The sequence below is a fragment of the Polyodon spathula genome, chromosome 8, assembly GCF_017654505.1.
Source record: "Polyodon spathula isolate WHYD16114869_AA chromosome 8, ASM1765450v1, whole genome shotgun sequence".
NCBI classification, from domain to species: domain Eukaryota; kingdom Metazoa; phylum Chordata; class Actinopteri; order Acipenseriformes; family Polyodontidae; genus Polyodon; species Polyodon spathula.
The window spans coordinates 40807165-40834332 of record NC_054541.1 but is presented as its reverse complement, the minus strand read 5'-3'; the positions used below and the strand labels follow the sequence as shown (position 1 = coordinate 40834332).

At 34.6% G+C, this 27168-nt stretch overlaps 1 protein-coding gene across 1 annotated transcript; it reads left to right on the top strand.

Moving 5' to 3' along the window:
• The first annotated feature begins 1562 nt into the window (after positions 1-1562).
• On the top strand, positions 1563-26119 carry znf277 (zinc finger protein 277). Its single transcript, XM_041257966.1, has 12 exons — positions 1563-1661; positions 8948-9149; positions 10899-10987; positions 14660-14742; positions 18223-18314; positions 19046-19156; positions 21895-22027; positions 23331-23398; positions 23909-24005; positions 24670-24712; positions 24931-25105; positions 25832-26119. Exons 1-12 carry the CDS (start codon positions 1628-1630, stop codon positions 26016-26018), a joined length of 1314 nt encoding a protein of 437 aa, XP_041113900.1. The 5' UTR covers positions 1563-1627; the 3' UTR covers positions 26019-26119.
• Positions 26120-27168: the final 1049 nt, after the last annotated feature.

Below are 27168 nucleotides of genomic sequence, written 5' to 3'. Positions count from 1 at the left end.
ACATCCAAGTTTAAATACTACCACTGCGTCTCAATATTTAGATACAGTACTATGTTGATTTAACGATTTACCAGTCCGTTGTTAAAAGGAATCCCAGAGAGGATTTTAAAGCCCAGTCCCCCTGAGTGACACGCAGAAATACACTGATCGATATTTACTCAGCTGTAACTGTAAAATATTAACATGGTGAAGCTACAGATTTCTGGCCACGTAAAACCACTAACGATGTGGTTGAAATGGATTTAAATTACGTTCTGAGCACATTGTTGTCTCAAGTAAACAAACAACGCCAGGTCAGTGAATAAAACTCCTGAAATTAACAGAAAAGGTGAACCAAGATGTGCCTTAAATCGGGGACATGTTATTATGCAACACTCATGATGTCTGGATTTGAGGCTAATTTTAGATGGTTATTTTGAAATCCGGCCTGTTTATATATATATATATATATACACACATACACATACACACACACACACATATATATATATATATATATATATAATCGTACCTTTTGCCTCCTGTCAGCTTATAAATTGACCGCTGTTGAGTAGTTGTCAGTGACAACATATATGCATTGCATCTGGGTTTGCTTAACCAGTTTAAACACAAAAATATACATGTTTGAAAAATTGTAAGCTTTTAAAGATTCACATTTTCCATTTCATTTTAAATGTGTTGACAACATTCACAGAGCTAAGAAAGACAGATACTGTTCCAGTAGGAATAAACACTGGTAAAATAAACGCACTGTTTATTATACAGCGTGAAAGCAAATGAGCATTGTGTTTATATTTTTATTCTGTAAGATTACCATAGTGGGCTGTGCTGTAGGACAACAAAGTTGATTGTCATTCATCATTTCTACACATCATGCGTGTGCCTTGCCCAGCCCTTCGGTGGGGTCTATTAAATAACGTAAAGGATAGGTTATAACAATCCAGTTGTCACAACAAAGCGCAGCGAACTATACTGCAAGTAAAGAAATGCAACAACAACCTATACCAATTCATATATCTATCTTACAGCTATATTGTTCTTCACGTTGGCAATGTACAGCTATTCCAGATAACCCCTTATTGAGACTTCTCACCCTCGAAGTCGCAACCTAGCTCTCACTTTTAGAACTCAATTTGCATTGCATGCATATTAAATAGGAAATACAAGATTAAGAGAAAATGTGAGCTTACCAACGCCGTATTTCTCATGTTCTGTAGGTATCCACATTTTTACGATTGGTGCATTTGTAAAGAAATGCAAAACGCGACACCAAAACACACCAAAAATCCGTGCAATAATACTGTTTTCTATTGACACTCTCTCCACAGCAGAGTCATTGTTCTGATTGCAAGAGCTAAAGCAGAGCTACTGTAGTACACTGTCAAAGACAGCGAGAGAGAGAGAGAGAGAGAGAGAGAGAGAGAGAGAGAGAGAGAGAGAGAGAGAGAGAGAGAGAGAGAATAGACAACCTATTCTGGGAGTTGTAGTTATTTATCTTTCTGGAGGTGAAACCAACACGCGCATGGACTCGGATTCCCGTCAACACCTGCGAGGCCACGAGAGTATTGTGTGGATTTATGGTTGGTTCTTTAACAGTTTTCGGATCACATGACAGTAATATAGCAGTATGGCTGCCTGTGTGGAACAACACAACGTTAAAGGTAGGCATTATCAACCACATGGTACTATAACTATGTTGTTAATTTACCCCAACTTAATGATACCAGTATAACAATATATGTGGGCATAAGTGACGTGTGTGGCACTAGTGCTTTACGGTAGCTGATACACAGTAACACAGGTATAAATTGACAGAGACAGTTTTTTGTAAATACAGAATATATAAACTATTATGATGGTAAATGTTTGAAAGCAAATAATACAAATTAATGATGTCATGATGACCACGTCGGCATCTGTCTTGGTAACTAGGTAGAATGGCTGTTGTTATTGAAGAATCGTAACTTAATGTCAGTAACGTTAGAATATCGCACACACACACACACAAAATAATAATCGGCGCTATTTCTACAAGTAGAATGCTTTCGTTATATTAAAGTATATCAACGAGTTTTAGAGTAAAAACTAAGACACAATCTGGTCAGAAAAGTGTTATCTTAGTTTGTATAAAGAAACTGATATTGACTAATAAGACGAGGCCTAATTCCTGTTTTAGATTGTTACATGTTTGAAGTCGCATTGAAAAGGTACCTATACCCCTTTTTAAAATAAATATAAACACACCGTGTTTGATTACCTTTATTCAAATGTATATCAATTTAGTTTGAGGAATATTGTTATAAGGCTTATTAGACAATGATACCGTAATCAAGATCGGTGGCCTGTCACAGGATAGTTCTGTTGTTACATTGTGCCATTTCAGGGTATAGGGATTCTGAGGTCACTTCCCCCATCCTTCCCTTCTCCCCTTCTCCAAACAAAAGTCGGTGTGCCAAGGTTCAGAAGTGTTTTCATAGCGTGATTTAGAAAAAGAAAACAATCCCTACTGAGATTACCTCAATTCCCAGTAACTATAGGAAATGTGGAGGTATATTTTGAGATATTCCTACTTGGCCAATTTTGTGCGGGTAATCATTAGCATGGATGAAGAGCTGTTTGTTTTTTCAGGTGTGCTAAACCACCTACCACAGATCAGTTTGTTCTTGTAAATATAATTTACCAACTCAGAAATCACATTTAACATCAGCTGTTGGTCTATGCTGGATTTTCTGCTCTAAAAGAACAAGTAATTGTTTATGCATTTTGGTAAGAGTAAGCTGCAGGTGTCACGTCTCCAGAGAGATTTGCTGCACTCAGAAAGGAGGAAGAAGCCCTGCCTGGCCCTTGCCACAATGTTTTAACACATTATTTAGTCTGCTTTTTTTTTTTTTGGGGGGGGGGGGGGGGGGGGGGAAAATTAAATTCGTATGGTGTATTTTATTAGTAAAAAAAAACAATTAAAAAAAAAAAAACTTTCTTGTACAGACACAAATATTTATTTTCAATGTATCAGTCATTCTTGGAAAAATAACTTTTGGGAGAAATTATGCTGCATGTAATGTTGAGGCATTTGGAAATATATAAAACATTTGCATTCTGGACCATTATTTTCTACACTGAAACTGAAGTCACTGTATTAGTAAAACAATTCTACCATTTCCACTTGTATCAGATGTTGTTTAGCTTGTAACATTAACATGCACCACTGTATTTTCAGCCTTTTTCTTTCTTTTCCAACTTTGATACACCAACAGTTCAAAATACATGAGCCCAGATTTTCTACTCCCTTAAAACTTGAAAACACCTACTAATTTTATTTGGATGTCCTAGTTTACAGAACATTTTAGTGCAGGTCTGAAATGTCACAATTTTCTTAACAATGTATTTGTCTTGTTGATGAGCTTTGTGTTTCAGTCATAAAATCCTGGTGACTATTTACCCTGTGGCCGCTATAGAGATCTCTAACATGTCTTTTGTCTCAGTACAGCTGATAACCGGAGTGTAACCATTTACTGTTTCAGAGATAGATGCTATAAAACAATGTTTTATAGAATAATCATACTGACAGCAAAATTGACAAAACGCAACATTATTTTTAGAGTTTTAATCCATTGTGTGTTATGCATTATGTAAATTTATACTGTAGCATTTTACTGTATGAATATCATACAGTATTATTGCACTTGGAGCCAAACTGTGACTCCACACATAGAGGCGCAACATTATAAATTATACATTTATACCATAGGTGGTGGGGGTTGAGTTTACCAAAACCCATTATTAGCATACAAAAAAAGTGATTAAATAGACGATTGGGGGGTTCAACGCTAAGTGCAAAACTACTGCTAGATTCATGCATTTGAACGTTCTAGTAACACATGTTTTGATATCTCTATGCAGTAAAGGCACAATCAGGTGGGTAACATCATTTTAAATTAGATTAGACATGCTGTATATCACTGCACAATTCCACCGTAGGAATTAGGAGTGCACTAAAGCAAAAAATGCATAAATTAAGTGTTTGTAAAAGAGATCATTTAAAATGCTTGAGGTGCTGTTTTAACACATAGACTGGCGAAAATGAATAATTGCAGCTTTCATGAGTAACACCAGCCGGTTTAAAATGATGTTGATTCTCAGAGGTGCACCTACCAGGCTCTTTATTGTCTTAAAGTAATGAGCCTATAGTACATCACTTTGGCAAAGGCAAAATTATGTACTGAAAACATCAACTGTACCTTGGCTTTCTTTTTGCAAAATGCTTTGAATAGATGTTTGAAAAATAGTCTTCATGAATACTGAAAGATTTTTTTACTGTTCCACGTTGATATGCTAAAAATCAGTCTTTATTTAATATATCGCCCTTTGCAACAAGTTGCCATAGAGCGCTTCACATGGGCAAACAAGAAAATATACATAGCAGTAAGCATTAGAAGCAATTCAAAAAATTTGGAACGCTGAGATAACCAGCATCGTGAGATCGGAGTGGGCGAACTGGAACATATGGGACCAATAAGTCACTCTGATAAGATGGAGCTAACCAATTTAAGGATTTATAGGTTAAAAGCAGGACTTTAAAATCAATCCTGTATTATATTGGAAGCCAGTGTAGGGATGCCAGTACTGGCGTTGGTCAAACTTTCTTGTTTTCGTTAGGATCCTGGCAGCAGCGTTTTGCACAAGCTGCAATCTGGTCAAAACGCAGTTTGGAATACCAAAAAATAGGGCATTAATTACACTAGTCAATCTAGAAGTTAAAAAGGCATGCATCAGTCTTTCAGTATCCCGTGCTGAGAGAAAACATCTGAATTTAGTAATATTTCTTAGATGGAAAAAAGACACTTTAGTTACATTCCTAATGTGGGATTCAAATGAAAGATCAGGGTCAAAAATTACACCCAGATTTCTATTTCTGTCTTTGACTCAATGGGGTAGCTGTCCACTGTACAGGCACATTGATTTACCATTGCGTTGATTTCTTGACCTCAAAATTATGACCTATGTGTTGTCAGAATTTAACAGAAATGTGGTGACATCCATTTCTTAATATTAGCAAGACAGGTAGTTATGGTAGTTTCAGAGATAGGTACAATTGTATGTCATCGGCATAGCGGTGAAAGTTTACCCTTTGACTACAGACATCACCCAGGGGGAGCATATACAGTGAAAAACAAGACTGGTCCAAGAATGCCATGCATAACTCTAGATAAGAAGGAAGAGTCCTCAATTTTAACATATTGTAACCTATTTGAAAGATAGGATTTAAACCAAGATAGGGAGCAATCTGACCAGTCCTACAGTCCAATTTCTTTGAAATTTGTAGGAGCTATTATTTTGGAGTTTAGCAGTTCATTCTCTTAAAGAAAGCAACCTTGATCGTGAATCATGGAAGTGCCATGGTACACTTGGCAGTCTTTTACCAGAACAGGTACAGGATTGAATCTTTCAACCATTGAATTGCTGTCTTAATAAACAGGACAAGGTTATTCAGACTTATTATTATTATTATTATTATTTATTATTATTATTATTATTATTACCATCACCATTATAAATAATATCTTTTCAAGTAGGACACCTGAAAATAATGCTGTATTTGGTTAACATGTATTGTCTGGGGGCATCTGTTAGTAAAGTTCAGGGCCTCATGTTCAGTGCAGCTCTGATTAGTAGTTTAGATGTAAAAGACAGTACAGATTACATTTAGCTTCATTTGAAATGCATGACAGATTATACTGCTGGGGTTTTCTAAAGCAACAAAGCATATAATATTGCACAAAAAATGACACTTTGCATAAATTGCATACACTAATCTTGGAATGTATGTACAAAATTTGTAGCACTAAACTGCCATTGAAAATGCACCATTTTAAGATTAAAATGTAAAGGATGAGGTTTACATTTATAACTAAGGCATTTTTTTTAGTACCATTTAAGTATAGTATGCATTTAAAGTATTATAACGGTAAGAAATTAACAGTATATTTTAGTCAGAGTGCGATACTGTATGATTATTGTTATCAAATGAGAATGAAAGCTGGGTATCTTCAGTGTAGGAGCAATAATTAATTCAATCCAGGTGACCAAGTGGAGACAAGATGGCTGATGAAAAGAACTCAGACCTGGGGTGCTCCAGTGTTATTAAGCTGTCAACATGATAGCAGCTGCTCCTGACTTTTATAGACTGTGGCGGAATGTCCTGCCCCTTTATGTTTATTACTTTGTTTTATGTTGTATGTAGTGTGTTAATGTTGGTGTGTATGTATAAAATACACGGGATATAAATATGGATTACGAGCACAAGTGTTTAAAATGTATATTTGTATTTAGGCACGAGGGTTGGACAACACTTCACGTGCAGGTAAAAATGTAATATGTGAGCACAGGGAATTACACTTAATTAATTCACGTGCAGTTGTACCGAGACTCCAACTGAATGATTGATTAGCAATCGAGTCTCGGTACAGCTGCATATAACAGCATGTTTTCACTCACTCGGGGTTGTGCATTCGTGAGTGGAGAACGGGAGAGAGAAGGAGATACTATATTAACAGTTGCTATTTCGTGCTGGAAGCTCCAGCACGGTACTTGTTGGGTTCGTCCACGTGCGTTTTGTTTGTCTGTTTGTTTGGCCAACGCGCCCTTTGTTTTGTGTGTTTTGTTTGTGATTTATTATTATTTACAATAAAACTCTGGACGCTGCAGCGACACACATTTCTGATCTGATGTCACCCCTGCAAAGCCATCCTGTTCACATAGACAAATAATCAATTTGTAATAAGGGGTGAGTCATTATGAGTTTGGTTCCGCATACATTTCTACTCTGGTCAGAGATATTGAAGGCAGCTGTTCAGCAGGTCAATCACTACAGTGCCATTGCTAAGGCAGTCTGTCCACTGTTGGGGCCAAAGTCACATCAGAATATGTAAGTGATTACATTACTGAACAAACCTACAGCTGTATAGTTTGTTTCTAAGAAATCAGATACCCTTGCAGAGTTGAACAGGGTTTTAAAGAGAATGTGAGTAACAGTGTCAGTGACAGTATATTGCAGCCAGGATAAAATGGAGTATCTAGCAAGTTAGTTTTCTTTAGCGTGAAGGCTGTTAGAAATCTAGCCACTGTAAAGGTTAAAGATTGATAGTATATTATATTTAATCGAATATTCACTTTGTTTATAATTGAATACGTGTTAACCAAGTGGGTAGAGGTGAGTACTTTAATAATGATAATAATAGTAATAATAATCTTTATTTTTAATGTAGCACCTTTCACAATAAAAATTGCTGCAAAGCATTTCACATGACAAATATTAATAAAAGGATATGGATTTGTTCCCAAAGATGTACATAATTCTGCAGATGAGCTTTAATGAGCCTTAACATGCAGTTTTAAGGTTTATCAGAGGAAACATTGGTATTCGTTTTTAGGTTTAACAATATTACACAGAGGTGGTAAATAAGTGCAAGGTATTTTTGTCATTTCTATTGAACACAAACATTTGATTTTTGTATCCGAATACATGTCAAAAAGTATTTGTTTGAATATTTGTCCCAGCATTATGATAGGAAAAAGATTAGAGGTTTGAAGGTGCAGAAAAATTTTAATAAATCCCTCATGGGGGCAAAAAAAGGTTTTAGAAAAGTAATTGAATGTGAGGTGTGCCAAGTAAGCCTTTATCTTAGAAAATGAAGTTTTGGGATCATAAAATTATGTTTTAGTTAGACAATTTTAAAATGTTTTGTCAAAAACAGCTGATGACATGCATGGTCGAAACAAGGTGAATTAATTGAAAAGAATAAAGGGATTCATTGATTAGTCACAAAGGAAGAATCACAGTTATAGATACATACCACAAATTTCCTGGGATGATCGGAGGCTAAAAATACTGGGGGTTAGCCTGGTTAATAACAGATGAGCCAATGGGAGTTGAGCCGTGACTCAATTTCACAGTGCATGAATCTCTGCAATGCATCGTAGACGACACAGAGACAACAGACTAGTTCCAGACACACTCTGTGATGCGTCACTAATATTTAAAGAGCTCAAATCCATTTATTACTACAGCAGTTCACGTATGTGTAATCAGCAACCAGTCAGGACCCTGCTTACTCTAATCTTTTATTTAAAACAGACATTTCTTGAGCTGAGCATGACGGTTTCCATTAATTTCTAACCAAGTAAAAATCAGCTTAATGTACAAGCATCTGAAACACAGTGTACTAATATTGATGATTTTATAAATGGTTTTCACTTATCTTCAAAGCTTAATTTGAAAGCTAAAAAAGCTGTAATTCTCAAATTTACATTCCTTGAAACTAAGTTATAGATGTCATAAATAATGAACACTCCCATCTTATTAAAGATGTCATGGTAAGTCTATACATTGCAGTTCTATTTGCATAAGATAAATACTTACAAATTCTTACCGCTTTAGAAAGTGTACGATTTTTTCTATAATATATTAGATATTTCACATCTCAATGTATATATTATTATTTATATATATATATATATATATATATATATATATATATATATATATATATACATAGATATATATTTAATAGTAAATTGTCATTTGTAGAGTTAGACAGGGGTTGAAGTACGAAATATTACCTTCACTACAAAACAGTGTTGATGTTTTGTCATTATCCCAATGGATAGTAAAATTATTTTACCAAATGTAAGGATAAAAGGATTCTGAGATAAAACCTTTGAAAAAACAGTTTCCTTAAGACTAAATATTGGAAACTTGAAGAATGGGTAATTTAGTACAGAGTCAACAGAAAGTTTGTTTCATAATTTACATTCTTATGTTCCAGTGGATTAATACACTTCTTGTTATTTAATATAATGTGTTTATATCCAGTATCTCACACACTGACAGAATTTTGTAATGTACAAAGTTAATGTACTGTATGTATTTATTTATTTTTTTATTTAGATGGCAAAGATTCTATTTTGGAGCCCCTGTCTTTACCGGAAAGCCCAGGCGGAAGTATACCTCCAGACAATTCCACTTCTGTGCCCTGCATCCTGTGTGTGGAAAGCTATTCTCTTACTGAAAAGGATGCACTCCTGAAGCATTTGGTCCTTGAGCACAAACTGGTGATAGCTGATGTCAAACTTATTGCTGATTTTAGAAGGTAAAGTATTTGATGCAGTATGGCCAAACCCTCTGTCACATAATTTTTTTCAATCCTGAATATTGTGTTGTATTTCAGTTCTTCAGCATTGGTTGGAATTGTTGTGGTCCTTGGCCATTTCCTAGTGGAAAAGTGCAAATAACATTACAGTTTGCATTATTCATAGTTGCAGGTGTATGCTTAATATGAACGATTTCTGACAGTTAGCTGTCTAAAAATGATTCAGGAGGAACTCCTAGGTCCCTAAGTTTCTAGAAAATACTAGGGAGTGTTCTGTAACCCTTTAACCAGACTAATTTTGCCAAAGATCTGAAGGAGCTGACATTTCTTAAGATGAGTTTTGACATTGGAAGGTCAGGGAGTGTTAACATGAAGAATGCATAAGCCTGCTTTGTGGTTCAATACACTAAAGCACTATGAGGATGTTTCTTCAGCACACTCACAAGTGCAGGTCTCAGCTGGGGGTGATCCCTACAAGCAGACTCTGTGGAGGATTGGGTGCTACTATTGGGTGCTACTATATGTGAATTCCCACAAAGCTCCACCAAAGCAAATCGGTCATAAAAAGACAAACTTTTCCTGTGCATAACGTCAAGTGGGTGATGTTGATCCACAGACCAGACAGAGTAGTTAACAGGTTAAAAAAAAAAAAACTTGTAACTAACTGACAACATTTATAAAGATCAAAACCTCCTATCTTGTCTATAAAATTGAAAAAACGTGTATGCTTTCTACCACAGTTACAGTTCATGCAGTATGTAATGCGGTGTGAGTGTGTTTCCTTCACAAAAATGAACCAGCTGAGTAGGTAAAAATTACCTAGTTGGGCTGTAGGGGGTGCCCAGATTTTGTCCTTGTAGTACGAGAGGGTGTTGCATCCAGCTGAAGGACTTATTTTCATATCTTTTCCTGTTTTAGAGCTGTAAGATAAGGCATGTCTTTTTAATTTAATTGGGTCTAAATTAAATTAGCACATATACTTCATGAAGGGACTACTTAACAAATTAATTACTCAACACAAAACAAAGCGTTGCCCTTGGATTTCTTTTACAGTGTGATTTTTTAGTTTTATTTTTTTAATATAAAACCAGTCAATCAAAAACTAAAAGCACTCTATTTTATTCTTTTCATATAAAATAATTTAGATTTCATGTTGCTTGTGTTTTTTTGTTTGTTTGTTTTTTGGGTTTTTTTTTTTAGCAAACATAGTTAAAGACATCTCTGTATGCAAGTCTTTCTTGACCCAGGAAGTGCAAGTGTAACAGACGTCCTGGAAGAGAAGGCAAGCAAACTGAGAACTCTCTTGCCTAGGTGTCATGTTTTTAAAAGGAAAATACATGTTTGCGATACAGTTTCTTTTGAAACATATTGTAGCGTGCACGGGGGAAGGCACAGCAGGGCTGTCTTTGTGTGTGATTACGTCACCTACCAGCCCTGCTGCTGCCTTCCTCCATGCACGCTACAATATATAATCAATGGAATTGCATGACATGTACAATTTCTGAAAGGTCATCAATAGTATGAATTACTCGTAAAGTCAGAGTATCTGCACAGCCCTACTTTGTATTGTACCTAATGTACTGCCTGGCAACTATATTTCTAAACACTGCTGTTGGCAATAATCTGTTTTTTAAGGGCCAAAATAAGTATGTAGTTTTGCTTGTTTGTTTTTGGAAGGGTCTGAAATGGATCAATAATGCCTCTTAATTTGTAGCACTCATTTGAAACTTAGTATTTGTTGTTTTTCAGGTACATATTGTACTGGAGGAAAAGATTTGCTGAGCAGCCCATTACCGATTTCTGCAGTGTGATAAGGACAAACTCAGAAGGCCCTGTCGGTAAGTCGTCCCATCCCCGTCCCCCGTCCCCCAGACTACATTAATGAAACAGGAGCTCAAAACAACTCTCTTAGTAAATTTCTTTGAAACAGCTGTACTTGTGTCTCTTTCCGATACTATAACATCCTCCATAAATTCTTAATCATCAATTGTTTAAAAAAATAAGACTGCACTGCTTCTGTGAACCAGATTCAAGGTAAAGGGGCAGTGGTACAACTGGCTCTTTATTTAGACGCAGAGTATGATAATGATCGTGTGGCTTGTATTTTAAAAATAAATGTGATTTCTTGGACTATTTTATCAGAACAACTGGGAGGAAGAAATGTATTTGTAAGCTGCTTTTCCAGTCAATACGAAAAAGCATTTAAATGTGTTCATTGGATATCAAACATCTGCAGTTATCACTATTTATATGTTATATAACAAAATCATATTTTTACACAATTCACCAGGTGTGCTATTAAGCATTCCTGTAAAGGGAGTTTAATGTTTTTCTAAACTGATTTTTGGCCACATGTTTAAACTAGAGGTGGGCACAGGTAGAAAATCCGGGACCTGGTACCTGCTGGGAAAAATACCCGGATACCCGGGTCATTTTCAGGTAATGATTTAAAAAAAAAAAAAAAAAAAAAAAAAAATCACATATATTCATGTTTTAAGTGCATGATACATATTTAAATACCATGTAGTATGCATACATTTAGTCCCTTCAGATCTGTAGACTTGTGTAACCTTTTTCAGTACCGGAAACATCGAAATAAGAAGAAGAAGAAGAAGAAGAAGAAGAAGAAGAAGAAGAAGAAGAAGAAGAAGAAGAAGAAGAAGAAACACCTCAGTTTGCTTACAGTTATTAATGTTAAATGCGTTTCATGCTGCTGATTCTTTGCAACATCTGTTGGTCATATTCCGTTGTTGTTGTTAACATGGCATGCAAGTAAAACACTGGGTGGAATTTCTTTACCAAAACAGGAGAAAGTGGAATTTGTAAACTTTGCCAAGAAACTATTTCATTCCAAGATGGAAGCACTAGCACACTGATTTAATGTGCTCCACAAATATTCTTTATTTAACCCAAAACAAAATAGGTAAAGGTTTCATACGTAAGTGAGGAATTTTTTTCTCCTACTGATTTAATGTTGTACTTTGCACCTTACGCATTTTGAAGTGCGCATGCTTTTTATTAGTTAATCTACGTTAAAAGAAAATGTTTACGGTTTTCAGTCTGTTTTCTGGGGTAAACCGCTCACAATATTTTATTTATTTGTTTATTTGTTTTTAAATAAAGGCTACTTATTTGATCTTTGTGATAAGAAACTAAATCTGTGCAACAAGTGTAGATGAAGCACTCCGTATTGGAAGCCACACGGTTACTATTATTAATGGATCACAGAGTTATCACTGACATAAACCACCAGGATGTTGTTGTGTTTTCTTTCCGATTTAGTTCTTGAAGAATAGTCATCGCAGTTATTATTGAGGCATACTTGCCGCTCGCTGTGTGTTTCTCTAAAACATTGATATCCTGTCAGATAAGAAAAGGCTTAATGCAAAGCTTGTTTTACCTTTGTCTTTATTACGCCGGCCAGAGACCCCGCTACATTTCCTATAAATTGTCAAATTAATAATCGATACCCGGGTAGTAAAAAGAGACCTGGGTCAGGTACTTTAAAACCAAACGGGAACCCTGGTTTTCAGGTACAAGTGCAGACCTCTAGTTTAAACCATCACCATACGCTATAAACCATTAACAATAAATACTGTGCAATATTTTTATTTCTTTAACTTTACAACCACTGCTCATTGATTCAAAGTATACTATCAGAGATACCATTCCTCTCACGTTATGCCCCTGGTGATGCTTTCATTCTGTTCACAGATCAGTTTGATATGACAGTACCAGGAATTCATCAGCTGAATTTAGTTTTGTAAAGCATTATTTTGCATGCTACAATTTACGGCCTATGTTTTCCCCTAGGGGCAAATCAGAGACATTGCCCCTTCTTTAGTAAATGTATTGCATGGACTATTTGCCCAAGTAGTGAAACTAATTGTTACTGCACATTAGATCTCAATGCTGTTTTATAACTCTGAAAATATTGTACAGTTCTCCTTTACAAAGACTAGGTAACCCAAAAGGACAAATTACCTAAATTGTTTAACTTTAAAAATTAAAATGTGTTTTCTGCATGACTGTGAAAACGCAAGAGATCAATTGTGAAACAACGTTTTCAAGTAAATTTTCCTTTGTGATTTAGTAAATGAAGTTAATCCCTTATTGTAAAGGGAATAGTAGCATACAAATACTAGATTTTTGTATCTTCAGTTGGATCATCAGTTCTGCACTTCCTGACTAATCAGTGGCTATAAAGTTAGAATGTGATTCACAAACATAAAGCTGTAGCTTGCATTAAACAAGAATGTCCAGTCTATGCCAGTAAAGAATTCACAGAATAACGTTTCTGCTAGTAATACATAGTTGGTGGTATGGTGGGCATGTCTAGTCTTGGAAACAGCATCACTTCTTGAATACACTGATTCAGTAGACACGTAGGCTTGTAGTATTTTTAATTTATACTTACTTAGAAATTGCACTGTTGGTAGGAGGAAATGAACTCACTTCCTATCAGTGACGTAAGCCACATCATCTTCACTTCTGTTTTGGTTTTCAATGAAAAAGTCTTAGTTAAACATCATTTTTATTGTGTAAAAAATTAGAAATAATGGGCCTTACCTATGAAAACTGAAAGCAATTACAAGAATCAATAAATAAGAATGTTATAAACGTACCAGTAGTTGGTAATAGAGTATGAGTCCTATGGGGAAAAAAAAAAAAAAAAAAAATCAATATCAAACGCCACTCAAAATTAATTTAACATACCACATGTATATCTACGATAGCATATTGCTGCCATGTGAAAAACTAAAAAAATATGATGGATTAAAACAAGAAAAATCCTGCCATAATTATAAATTCTTTTTTTTTTTTTTTTTTTTTTTTGCTACCAGCCAAATTCCAATGAAAATGCTAGACTCACCAGCCGGTAATCTCATGCTGCACGAGACTGAAATTAAGCTCTCTTGCTGCATGTACAACAGTATGACGGATCTGTGTTTAATTAGTGGATTTATTATAACAGGTATTGGCATATTGGGATATGGTAACAGTCAGTTGAGAACAAGTAGCTTGAACTGCTAGCAGTGTCAGAGGTGGAATTCAGTGTAATGAAATGATACCCATGTACAAGGATGGGAATGCTGGAGTGAATCTTTGTAAAGGAATCTGAAATGATATAGTTAATTTCATTTAATAGTGTAGAAGTCAGATATTATCAGTAAGCTGATTAATTCAATTGTATGATTGAAATCAATCACTGCAATACACCTATATTACCAGTTATATGATATTGCTACTGTCACTAATACAGAACCCAACGCCACCTAGTGTAAGCAAAGTCGCCAGTGACTAGCCTTATATCACCCAACTTAGTATTTCTACTGCTACAACTATAGCAAAGTGATTTTAGTTCTAAAATATGGAACAACGGTTCTATAAATTATTTATATTTGTAATGATACCATACTATATATTTGTTTTAAGAAATGTATTCTAATAAACTTGATTATTATGTTAGGACTTTGCTGCAAGATAAACTTGCTCCTGTGTTATTTCAGAAGGACAAGAGGATTACTTCCTGTTGTGTGATGTTTTACCAGAGGACAGGATTCTTAGGGAGCAGCTTCAACAGAAGAGACTGGTAAGTGGTTAGTTTAGAAACATAATAACTGAACTTTTACAATATAAATAGCTCAGTTCCCATGTGGTCTAAACAATTGTCAGTTTCAATCCCCAAATAGTCACTGTATGTGGTGCCAGATTTATTAAGCTTGTGCTTCATTGCAATATTAGCTACCATATTGTATGGAAGTAACTCAGTTTTAAAGTTTAAGAAACAACTTTTGTGCACACAAGAACCCACACGTGAACATAAATCTGTCATAAATACATAAAGTACAGTGTATGATATGTCAAAAGATGGTAAACATTTTCTTCTACTAAAAACTAAAAAATATAGCTAATTTGAAACTGAAAGGGTTCAAGCTGCACACGTCATTCTGCTTTACAAAACTGACAAAAAGTGGAAGTTATTTGTTAGTTTGTCCTTTTAAAAAGCGTGCACGGTTGTATTTATAAAAAGTGCCTTTCTTGCCAGTTAGGGTGGACACAGTGCTAATGTTGGTAAATAAAGTGAACATGGCATCCATGATCCAGTGGCACTGCGTTTACTGGTCAGACTCTGAACACTCCTCAAATGTATTTAATGCTGTGTTTCCACAAGATTGATATTTGCAAATGATCAGACTTAAAATGACCTTGAGGAATCAAAGATGATCTTGAAAAATTGATTTCAGCTGGCATAGAGATATGCTATATAAAGGGGTGCTTTTACCATTTGTGTAAAAGGGTGATGGTATGTAGGTCATTAAGGGAGGTGATATTTAGGTCAGCTCTTCACATTTGGTACAGCTGTATTATATATATAAATTAAACATCTGCTTGAAACCATTTGAGATTCAGGTTTAAGAATTGTAAAATGTGTTAGTGACCATCAACTTGACTTCTAATCTAGTATGGCTGCCATAGTGCATTTCATGTCAGAAATAACATACGTTCTACTTGCACAAAATTATTTTACTTGAAGGTGTGGGTTTCACTGATGTAATCCACTTCTCAGGTAGTTAAAGGCCCCCGTATCAGTATTACAGAGCTTTTTAAGCAGGATTGCATCTGGAGCATGGTGACCTACTTTTTCATGGTACTGACACCTGAAATGTGTTATTTATAGCCCACTCCTCGCACAACTGTAATGTTTCTTTTCATCCACTTGACCCACTAAATGTATTTAGATGACCCTCAATGACTTGCCAGCTGCTATTGTGATACACAACAGGAGAAAGCAGGGTTGTCTACTTTAAAAATTGATTGTACTGTATGTTTGCTGCAAACCGACCTTGTGGAATGGTTATGCCATTTTCTAGTATATATATATTAATTAATTAGAGGTCGGCACGGGTAGACCCGGTTATCCGTATTAACACGTTGTGATTTAAGGTGCACAAATGGTTCAACCGGTATCAATTGAATTCTTAAAGGAGAGTATAAAGGTCGGGGTAAAACAAAGAAAATCAGGAGTCCTAATCATAGATTTGAAACATATTAGGATTGTGCAATAGATAATATTTTTCAAACAACGTCATTGATTGTTATTCTGAGTCATAACAACCCTCTATCTTTTAAATTATTTTTTAAAATATATAGTATTGGAGGGGAATCTAAAGTAAATATGACGTTTTTATAAAATGATAACATTAATTATTTTAAGTTTGAAATGGAGGGGAGAAGTACAAACAGGAGTCTAAATTGCCATTACACAACAAATACATAAACGAGCTGATCATGGGAATTATAAAGTTAAAATACTGTATTTATAATTGAGACCCTTTGATGGAACGAGCTGCTATAAATGGTGTGTGTGTGTGTGGGACTATAAGGTTGGCAGCGATGGGGTTAAATCTGTCCCTGCCAGCAAGCACAGTTGTGGCCTTTCCAATTACCTAAAATTATCGAACCACTGCATCAAGTTTTAATGTGTCTGACAGAACTGTTTTAATCAGAAATCATAAATGTGCATGTTTTATTATTGTGACATTTAGCCAATCTTTTTTAATCTTTCATGTTTATCATCAGCTTTTGCTTTTAGTAGATTGCAAAAATACAACATGCAGTTGATAGTTCTACACAAAATGTTTGTTTTATAAATGTTTGTTTGTTACAGAAACTTGCGTGGTTGTTTATTGAATTTGAGCAAATTGTTGAATCACGCACAGTGAAAACAGACAGCATACCTATGTAAATTCTTATTAATATTCTGAGCGTCAGCCTTGAGTGAATATTTATAGAAAAACAGTCCTGTTGGTCTGTTCAAAAAATATTTTTGAAGTGAAAGATTTTTTTTTTTTTTTTTTTTAAAAACAATATTTGATCCATGATTGTGTAAACATTTCTTTTTTTTAACAGAATTTGATTTAGAAAATTGCCATAAGTAGAGTAGTTTATGTGTCTGAGATCTGTCTATGTTCTTGGTGCATTTACAAAACAAATTGTGGAGCCATAATTTCTGATTTTATAATAGTGTGCCAAACATGTTTGTGTTTTTTTTTTTCATACACGAAAAACGTATAATAAAAGGGTCATAAATATTTATGACTTTACAGTATAATTACAATTGCACTAAAAAGTTAGATAAACAACTCCCCACAGTAACATGTTTACTCAATGTATTCTAAATAACCTGAGTAATAATAATCCCAGGTACGGTATACAGCAACTTTCTTTTTGTCAAATGAATGGGGGTCAGCAAAAGTGGTTGAAAAAGAATAGATGCGTAATTGAACTGAAATCGACCAGTTCTCTGGTATAATTACAATAGGGATTATAGTTTACGCAGGTGTGCCAAGGTCCAGCTCCAATTACAATTTCAATGATGACGCTTAGTATTAGTGCTTAGAGAAAGGGGTTGTTACCAGAAGGTTCCAGGTTCAATCCCAGCTCAGCCATTGACTCACTGTCACACTCTCACCAATAGCAAGTCACTTAACCTCCTTGTGCTCCGTCCTTCGGATGAGACGTAAAACGAGGTCCTATTGGAAGTGACTCTGCAGCAGCAGTTGTGATGCATAGTTCACCCCAGTCTCTGTAAGTTGCTTTGGATAAAAGCATCTGGTAAATGACTAATTAATAATAACATATAGTGAATACACCATGACCATTAATAGAATACTGTAGTTGTAGACTCTATGAACATGTATTCTGTTTGTATAACAAGTGCAATGTATGGAAAAGAAAGTTTGTTTAAACTTTTAACTTATTTAACAGTTAGATTTAAAGAATTGCTTTTCTTGAACAGTGCTCCCCATCCACTGAAATATGAAAAAGTATATGAAATATTCAATGCTAGATTTCTCTGTGCTTGTTGTACAAATAACAGTATAATGTATTCCAGCACATTCCACACACATTCATCGTTATATTCGTGTTAGATTTATTATATATATATATATATATATATATATATATATATATATATATATATATATATATATATATATATATATATATATATATATATATAAGTTAATTTAATACATATAAGTAATGACTTGCTTCCTTTTGACAGGAAGAGATCCTTGAACAACAGCAGCGAGAGAGAAATGATGCCAGCTTTCACCGTGTTTGTACGTTTTGTAATGATGAATTCACTGGGAATAGGTCAGTACTTCCTCATAGTTTTGTGTAATCGTTAAAATAAATAAATAAAATTTCACAACATTTGTTACAGAAAGGCACTGAAATTGAAATAAACATAACTTAAAGCCATCTTGAGTACAGGGGAAATTTTGGTACTTGTGATTCAGGTTGTCATGAAAGGTAAGGCACTGGCTAGAGCAGGTACCATAAGAGCTTCCCCTCATAAATGTGCATTCTGGACACCCCAAGCTATTCAGTCCTGTGCCTTTTAAGTTTTAATAAAAGCAGAAAGACAAATAAAATCATTGAACCACTGCATCTAGAAACTTGTTTTCACTGTAATGCTTTTTATCATGAATCGTTGTTATATAAACACCTGCATGGAAGCTGTTTCAAGTGCAAGTAAGCGTGTTTGCTTTGTGTTTATTGGAATATCTTTCTGCTTGGCTTAATAAAAACTTACTGATTCTTCAAAATTGGCAATTTTTTCAGAAATCCATTTGAGAAACCCTTTTTGGGAGGCAGTCAGGATTGCTTTGGAGGTGAAAGGCAATATATACCAAAAAAAAGCTTCTTTGTGTAGGCTTTTTAATAAATTAAAGCCCTAGTTATGCCTCTCTGGGGATTACGGCACCTTTACATATTGCACAGAATGAATAAAAAGTGACATTTACTTTTATCTATTTTAAAATTATGCAACAGCTTGGAGCAAAACTTTTTTTTTTTTTTTTTTTTTTTTTAACCTCCTGAAGATCTTTGCTTCTCAACCATATGGCAGTAGAGCATGGCTTTAACATGGGGCTCCCAGACAACATTGTGTACTGCACTGAATTCCTGGATACACTGCAGAAGAAACTTGACAAGTAAGGACTCTGTGCTACTTTATGATTTGTGTGTTAGATCCTTGTGTTGCAGACTTGTAACTGAAACAGTTTTTGTTGCAGAATAGTGCTGAAATGATTATTTAAATAATTTGATTAAACATACATTTTACAAGCATATTTTTTTTATAATCCATTTATTGTATCGCCCTCTTTAAAAGGGACTAAAAGGTTATAAACGTATTTGTGCTGCGTTTTTGGACCCTTAATTCATCATTCAACGATCATTTGACGAGGGACTTTTCAAATTGCAACTGGAACACACTCTGAATGTGCAACTTTAAGTATTCATTACATTTGGTAGTGGTAGTGGAATAGTAAAGCAGATTCAAACACCCAAAGGTTTACATGGTACAGTGGGTTCATAAATATCTTATAAAAAGGAGATACATTTGGCATGGAGCGATATTTTGGTAATTATCTGAATAGTCAAATCTAGATTAATTGACTAAATTGATCATTTTTTCATGCAGCTCTATTGGAGAATACATGTCAGATATATCATTTGTAAAACAAATTAATCAGTCATGTGAGGGGCTGCACATTTCTGTAAAAATAAATGCTACATAGTGTATTGCAGGTGTTTCTGTATGTGAACTGTACAGTCTAGGTGCCCGCATACCACTTTGTTCACACATTGTTACCAAGCTGGTACCACTTTATTGTAATGGATCGTTTATATAATTATTTTAATAACAGTTCAGTTATAGACACTTCATCATCCCTAAAATATCAAAGAAAGAGCTCCAGAACGGTTTATTTATTTAACACATATTTTAAATATAAACAGATTCAGTTTTATGTGGTTTGATAAGTTCCAGGTTAAAATATTGTAAATGAACTTCCATGTGATGTGTAAAGCATGGGAATGATTTGACAAATACAGGTGTACAAAGTTATTATTATTATTATTATTATTATTATTATTATTATTATTATTATTATTGATAACAATAATTATATATTTCCATATATTCAGATTCCTTTTTAGTGTTTGCAGTCACTCTGTGGTTGTTATTGCAGTTACTGAAATAGCATGTTCTTTTTTTATATTTCCTGTGTTTTGAGTTCATGAGCTGCTCCTCCGTTCCATGTGTCTGCCAGAGACTTAATAACCTAGACTAGATTAACCAAGTTAGAGTCATCGCCATCTTGTGAACTGATACGAAGGATCACATTTCCATGTATTGCTGGGAGTACACTGCTGTGCACCAGATGGCACTGGTTCTTATGTCCATGAAGTCACTTTGACAAATCTAGCAATACAAAACACTCGGAAAGACTGAAAGAATCATAAAATATAAGGGGACAATAAAAAGAAAAAAATGTTGAGATTGTAGTTTCATTATATTACAATAGTGAACCTGAGAGCAAAATATTTTATTTGTAGCACTCATTTAGAATTAATTTTGCTTGATCAATTTTATACTACACTGACTGTTGCACACCTGTGTACTTGTCAAGTACTGGCTGATTTCAAGTTGGTTTGAGATTTTCAGTTACAAAAAAGACTGCATTTTCGTACTGCCAAAGGATCCAGGAAATAGATAATATTTCAAGACTTTTATAAATTACAATTTTACCCAGCCTTAGTTTCTCATATCACATTCATCTTAATATTGTCTTCTGTTTGTCTCGGACGTGACCAAAACACAAAATCACCCTTGTGTAATTTAGATGTTTTTCCCTGGTAGTGGTGGTTGGAGCAACCAACACTTGTAACACTTGTAACTTGAAATACTAATTGAGTTAATGGCAGTCACATCTGAATTTACAGTGGTTATCCTTTCCCTTTTTGAAGTGCCGTTTCCCATTGAATTTGACATTTTATTTTGGTTCTAATACCATTTCATGTTTAGGTTGTAAAAAGATATCAAATGGACTGGCCGCCTGTCTTGTTGCTACTATGTCATTTTCAGAATTCTGAAAAATAGTATGTGTCCTTCCTATATTAAACAGGAGAGTGCCCCCTAGTGGAATAGAACTTAAAGTAGGGACCTCATTGTGTTTATACTTTCCCTTTTTGAAATGCCTGCATGTAAAACAGGTGCCTGAAAAAGCTGGTAAAAGTGTCCTTCAACAAACCAAGAAATAATCGTAAATAAAGCATGGTGTTACCTCATTATAATCTAATTATGTAAGTCTTGTACCACTTGATATTCTTTGCAATACTTGTAACAAAAGCTCAATAAATGTGACCTATATGCTCATTGCCAGCAGAATAGAACTAGTATTAACATTTAATAGTGTAGTGGAAAGTTGCAAGCAGCAAATGAAAAGAAAAATACTGTCAGGGTTTATATATGCCACATATGTACAAAATACATCAGGGTGATTAGGCTACTTTAACAAATGCTTAATGTGGCTTAATATATTGGATTGTTATTTGTATGTATTTTATTTTGATTGTAATAGAAATCATGCATTAACTGTAAACAAGAAAATCAAACATGTATTATGTGTAAAACAAACAAAACATTTAAACATTTCTGACTTATTGAGAAGGGTAGGGGTTTTTTTGTTTGTTTTTTTTACGTCTCATGAAAAAAAAAACGTCATCAGAGCACATTGAGTTTTATTTGACTCTTTCGAGTTGTTTTTACCAGCAGAACCATTATGAAAGATGCTTCCTCACACTGTAAGCTCGGACTTAAATAGCCATGGAAAGTTGAATATTGGATCTATTTATCGCGTAACTCAATTTCAAACATCTTTTACAGTCTGCAGTGTCTTTACTGTGAGAAAACCTTCAGAGACAAAACAACCCTGAAAGATCACATGAGGAAGAAACAGCACCGCAGGATAAATGCTAAAAACCAGGAATATGACAAGTTCTATGTTATCAACTACTTGGTAAGATGTAATATCAGTACATGAAAATACATTGATTGCAAAGTGTAATAAACCTTAGGTAAGGTAGTCCAAGATTAGTGATAAACAGGGTCTGTGAAACTAACCATAAGTTTGTTGATTTTATTTTATTTTTTTTGCATAAAAATGTTAGTCAGTACTGCCTTCGAAGCTGGTAATCAGTGGGGATTGCTGTACCTAACCTATATAGTGGCAGGCACAGAAATGGTTTTGCAAGAGCCATATGCATTTGGAGCAGCCTGCTCCACCCCTGTGGGATAGTGTGCCTGTGAATGTTTCTTGTTTCGTGGTATTGTGGCATTTTATTTTTATTTTTTTCTGTCATGAACCTCTACAGTCTGAATAATTAGCATTTAAAGTGGAAGGTAGTTAGACCGTAGGAACAAAATCTGCACTTAAGGCATGAAAATGTAACTTTTTTATCTGTACTGTACCCATCACTAACGTCCACTTAAGTATGTAGGGCTTCACTAAGTCATCTGTTGTCCCCTTTTACCTGTTATATACCCTTATAAAAGTTAACGGCATTATTCTGTGGTAATATTGTACTAAAGCTTAGTGAAAGAAGGGCAAATAACAGATAAGTAGCATTATAATAATACATGGTCAACCATAGTTAAGTTTTAAAGACATAGTACTGTATAAGCATGCTAGAGTATACTGAAAAAATAACTGACTCCAATATTTTGATTGCAGAATTTATTAGGCTCATTTAGGTGTATACTATTGAATAGCATTTTACAAATTCACTAGCTATGAGTCACTTCCTAAAGTTTATAATGATTAATACAGTATGGGCTCGGTTTTAATTGTCTATTCTAAACAGTTGTAGATCTAAATGCTGACACTCTTTAAGTCTATATTAATCCTGCTACTGTTTTCTTCTGGGGTATTATATATTATACTACGGCACTGTTTAGATCATCAAAATACACCCCCCTGTATTGTAAAATAGTTTTTTAAGCAGCATCCTCTTACTGTTTGGCTCACATGATCACACAATTATATTGCCATGTGTTATCTAGAAAGGAATGGCTTGGCATGAAAATGAGAACAACATTATTAGTGTGTGTTATCTCACCACTGAAGTATGCACTTTAGAGAACTGTGAGAACAGCATGGAAGAGTTTGACAGTAAGGATGTGTGTGTCGTGCCAGGCATATGGATCAGCAGAGGGTTTTTATTTTGATTAATGACAATCCCTCATCTCTCAAACATACAACCCAGAATCAGAACCTAGAATATTAAAACAAAGTTGTTGTTGTTGTTTTGTTTTTTTCTTAGGAACTGGGAAAGACCTGGGAAGAAGTTCAATCGGAAGATGACCGAGAGATGATAGAAGATCAAGATGAGTAAGCACAATCATAATCCAGCCTTGGTTGAAAAAGTTGTACAGTATCTAAAAAGATCAGATTTATTTTACCCAGCTCCCCCCAATTTGAGTATGTCCAATAACATTCCCTCACTACAGAAATTCCCCACAACAGCTAAGATCATTTGTGCATCCTCCAAACACACAACCATGCCAATTGCCCCTTAACACTGAAGAGTTTGACAGCGAGTGTCGTCAAGCTGCTGTTCCCAGGAGGGCATTGGTCAGCCATGCAGGTGCTTGAGCTCCCCAGGTGCCTGGCCAGCAGAGTCCACTGTAGCGCAGTGAGTAGAAATGGTCGCTGCCAACTTCCCTAACCCATGGGCACACCAGAGCCAGTGAGACGCTACCCGAGGAGATCTCAGCAAAGAGTAGAACTTATTGTGACAAAAACAATTTATCACAACAAGTCTTGTCGTTACCACTCAGGGACCCCAATATATTTGTCCTAGTGTGTTTTAATTATTTTTTACTTCTAATTTTTCATTAGTGACTGGTCTGATTGGCAAGATCACCCAGTTTGTGCTGTCTGTCTTTTTTGTGAACATCAGTCAGAAACCATGGACAAGATTTACAGTCACATGAAGGTAAGTCTGGCGATATACATCAATACTAAAAAATAACTTAAAGTAATGAAAGTATGGTAATAAATAATAAAACCATGTATTTTAGTAATGTCTATCTTATAACATTTTAAAGTTATGGCCAGGTCTGGGGACAGAAGTATAATTTGCCATTAAACTTCCACAAGCAAGGTTTCTGATCTACACTTCCACAATCTAGTTTCTCTTTATATTATCAATTTTATGCAGATTGGTTAGTATTTAATTTTAAGTAGCAAATAAATACCTAGCTTCATGTATTGGTTTATTTTTTATGATTCATGAAATGATTCTATAATATATTCTTCCCAGTTAATGAATGTGTCATTTCCTGTGCTTTGTAGGTTATTAGTTCATTCAGGATTTTTGCTTTGTTCTGGATAGATGAAATGGTAGCCATTATTAGTACAGAGATGATTTTTGCTTTGTTCTGGAAAGTCTAGTCATTGCTTAAGAAAGTGTATCTATGTACAGGATATGGAGTATTTGGCAGACATAATGCAAATTACTTCTTTTTATCAGCTGTTGTGCGAAATCACTCCCTTGTGTTGAAAAATTGATAATGTTTTAGTGTGTTGGTCAAATTGTTAACTAAAAAATGAGCAGCATTCAAAATTCTTACTCATGTGTCTTGGCTGGCCTTTCTTAGGATACACATGGATTTGATCTGGCTAAAATAAAGACTGAACTTGGTGAGTAGAAGTCAGGGGTGCCGAGTATGATTCCAAAAAACTTTTTACAGTACATTAATTTGGTTTATTATCTCTATTTACAACCATTGGTTTTTAAAACATGTTTACAGTTCAAGTTCATATATATTCCCTATCAAATTCTAGAAGTGGTTAAAAATGGTTTTCCTGTTCAAGATTAATTCATTACTGCTATTGCTTTATTCTTTGAACTTTGACAGGTTTGAAGTTCTACCAGCAGGTGAAATTAGTAAACTTCATGAGAAGAGAAATTCATCAGTGTCGGTGTTACGGATGCAAAGAAAAGTTTCCCTCCAAAAATGAAGTTCTGAAGCATATCGTGGATGCAAAACATATTATGGCGCTGCAAGATAAATCCACATGGGATCAGCCTCAGTGAGCCTTTTATTTTTTCATTTGGCTTTCATTGGTTTGAGCAATAGATACACACAAGAAAAGCATGAAATCATATGTTTGAAATTCATTGATAATCAATTTAACAATATATATTTTAAAGCAAGTAGCACAATGAAGGCCTGCTTACAGAAGGAGATCCTCAAGCAACTGTGTCTTTTGTGAATTCTCTTGTGCCTTCATATTTCAAATGCAAAAGAATTCAGTATCACAGGAATCAACAAGCAACTTAAAATAAAAAAAACAGCTAAGTAGACTAGAAAGTAAAACATTATGCAATAAGTTTGGCTAACGCTAAAACTGGTTATTTGAAAAAACAACTTCAGTAAATAGCCCCCACTACATTTTAGATAAGTTTGTTGTGCCTCATATGCTATGTTACACAAAGTGATTTCATCTCTGAGTCAAGAGCTTGCACCATTTAACCATGCCTTACACTTCACCTGTATATTCTAATGTCAACACTACAAACAATCTTGCAGGTCATGCTGCAATATCCATTTCAGAACAGATGACATAAATCCTAACTTTTAATATCTATGATAAATATGTTTAAAATGTTAATTGATGGTTGTCATAGTGGCTACTAATAGCCGTAGATGTCTAAAGCAACATTTTAATTTTGAAATGCTTAGAATTGAAAAGGCGTGTACATTATATCCCCATCCACGCTGACTGAAGTTTCTTTTCTTCTGCTTTTGTCCTTAGGTATTACTTTCCAACCTATGAAAATGATGCCCTCCTGTGTGTCCTGTCTGACAGTGAGAGTGAATCAGAGACTGATAATCAAAGCAAAGAAATTCCTGTCATTGCAGAAGACATTTCAAACTTAAAAGCACTAAAGCAGACCAGTGTGTTAAATCAGCTTTTAAAAGACGGGACCTACAACAGCTAGTTTGTGTATACATTTAAAGAACATAATATCTTGTATGTTTGTTTATTTTCAAATAGCAGCACAAAGACAGAATGTAAGCTAAATGTATGCAATAAAAAAAATGTTAATCTTAAGATTGTAATGCAGTCATTGTTTATGCTGGTCTTGTTTTTGTTTAAGAACAGGTGGCAGCATTAGCTTAAAACTGGAATACATATATTTGAATGTTTCTATCCTACAACCTAGTGTTCATACTATTTGTGTAAATCTCTTTAATTTGTGGCTGTTTTCTTACAGGTTTAATATCCAACACATTCGTACACTTATGTTTTAAGAGGTTTGTTGCTTTATTAAGGCTGCCATCTTTACGTTTTTGTAAATATGTAAACTACCTGCAGTAAACTAAATAGCACTATTTAAACAATGGACAGGGCTTTTAAAACAAAAACAAAAAATATTGGTATATTACAGTGTGAATTAGAAAACTAAATTAGATACATAAGGAAAAGTTATTTGCAAACACTTGCTTCTGTATTAGAATTCAGAGCATTTAGAAAACCTCATGGATAATTAAAATAAAGCACGATCTTGGGTACACTTAGAGATTCTGTAAATCTACAGGTAACTGACACATGAACACAAATCTTATTTTGGCAATAGAACTACTTTAGATTTACAATGGGATTACATAAATATTAGCAATCGTATTATAGGTTGGTTATATATTGAAACAACATCTCTTAATTCAACTTCACCTATCTTTTTCTTATATGGTCTTTTTTCCAAATAGATATTAATTTTTCTTTTAGTATGTTGACACTGAGTGCATCATGATGTACAGCAAGAGAATTTACACTGCACAGGTCAACCTCTAAGTATTCACTTGGCAGAGAGTCCGGTCACTTGCGTTGTGGCTATAGTTTTATACTGTAACAGGAGCTTGCATATCAGTACTGGTACAAAGATATTAAAAAAAAAAAATACATTTACAGCCAGTCTTTTCAAGGAAAAACGCTAGGTTGTTTAATAATTAACTGGATTGCCAAAAATATTTTACCCATTCAATTATTAAATTAGCCCCCTACTTCAGAGCAGACATTGTAGCATGATTGTAGCATGTATAGTATTGCTCTCCCACCTTTCTTTATAATATAAATGGATTGTCCTAACC

Excerpts from the sequence above, each read along its gene's own strand:
- znf277 (XM_041257966.1), top strand. The coding sequence starts at position 1,628 with ATGGCTGCCTGTGTGGAACAACACAACGTTAAAG. Across the intron at positions 24,006-24,669 it reads AGATTTACAGTCACATGAAG|GATACACATGGATTTGATCT; the intron begins GTAAGTCTGGCG and ends GGCCTTTCTTAG. Across the intron at positions 25,106-25,831 it reads TCCACATGGGATCAGCCTCA|GTATTACTTTCCAACCTATG; the intron begins GTGAGCCTTTTA and ends TTTTGTCCTTAG.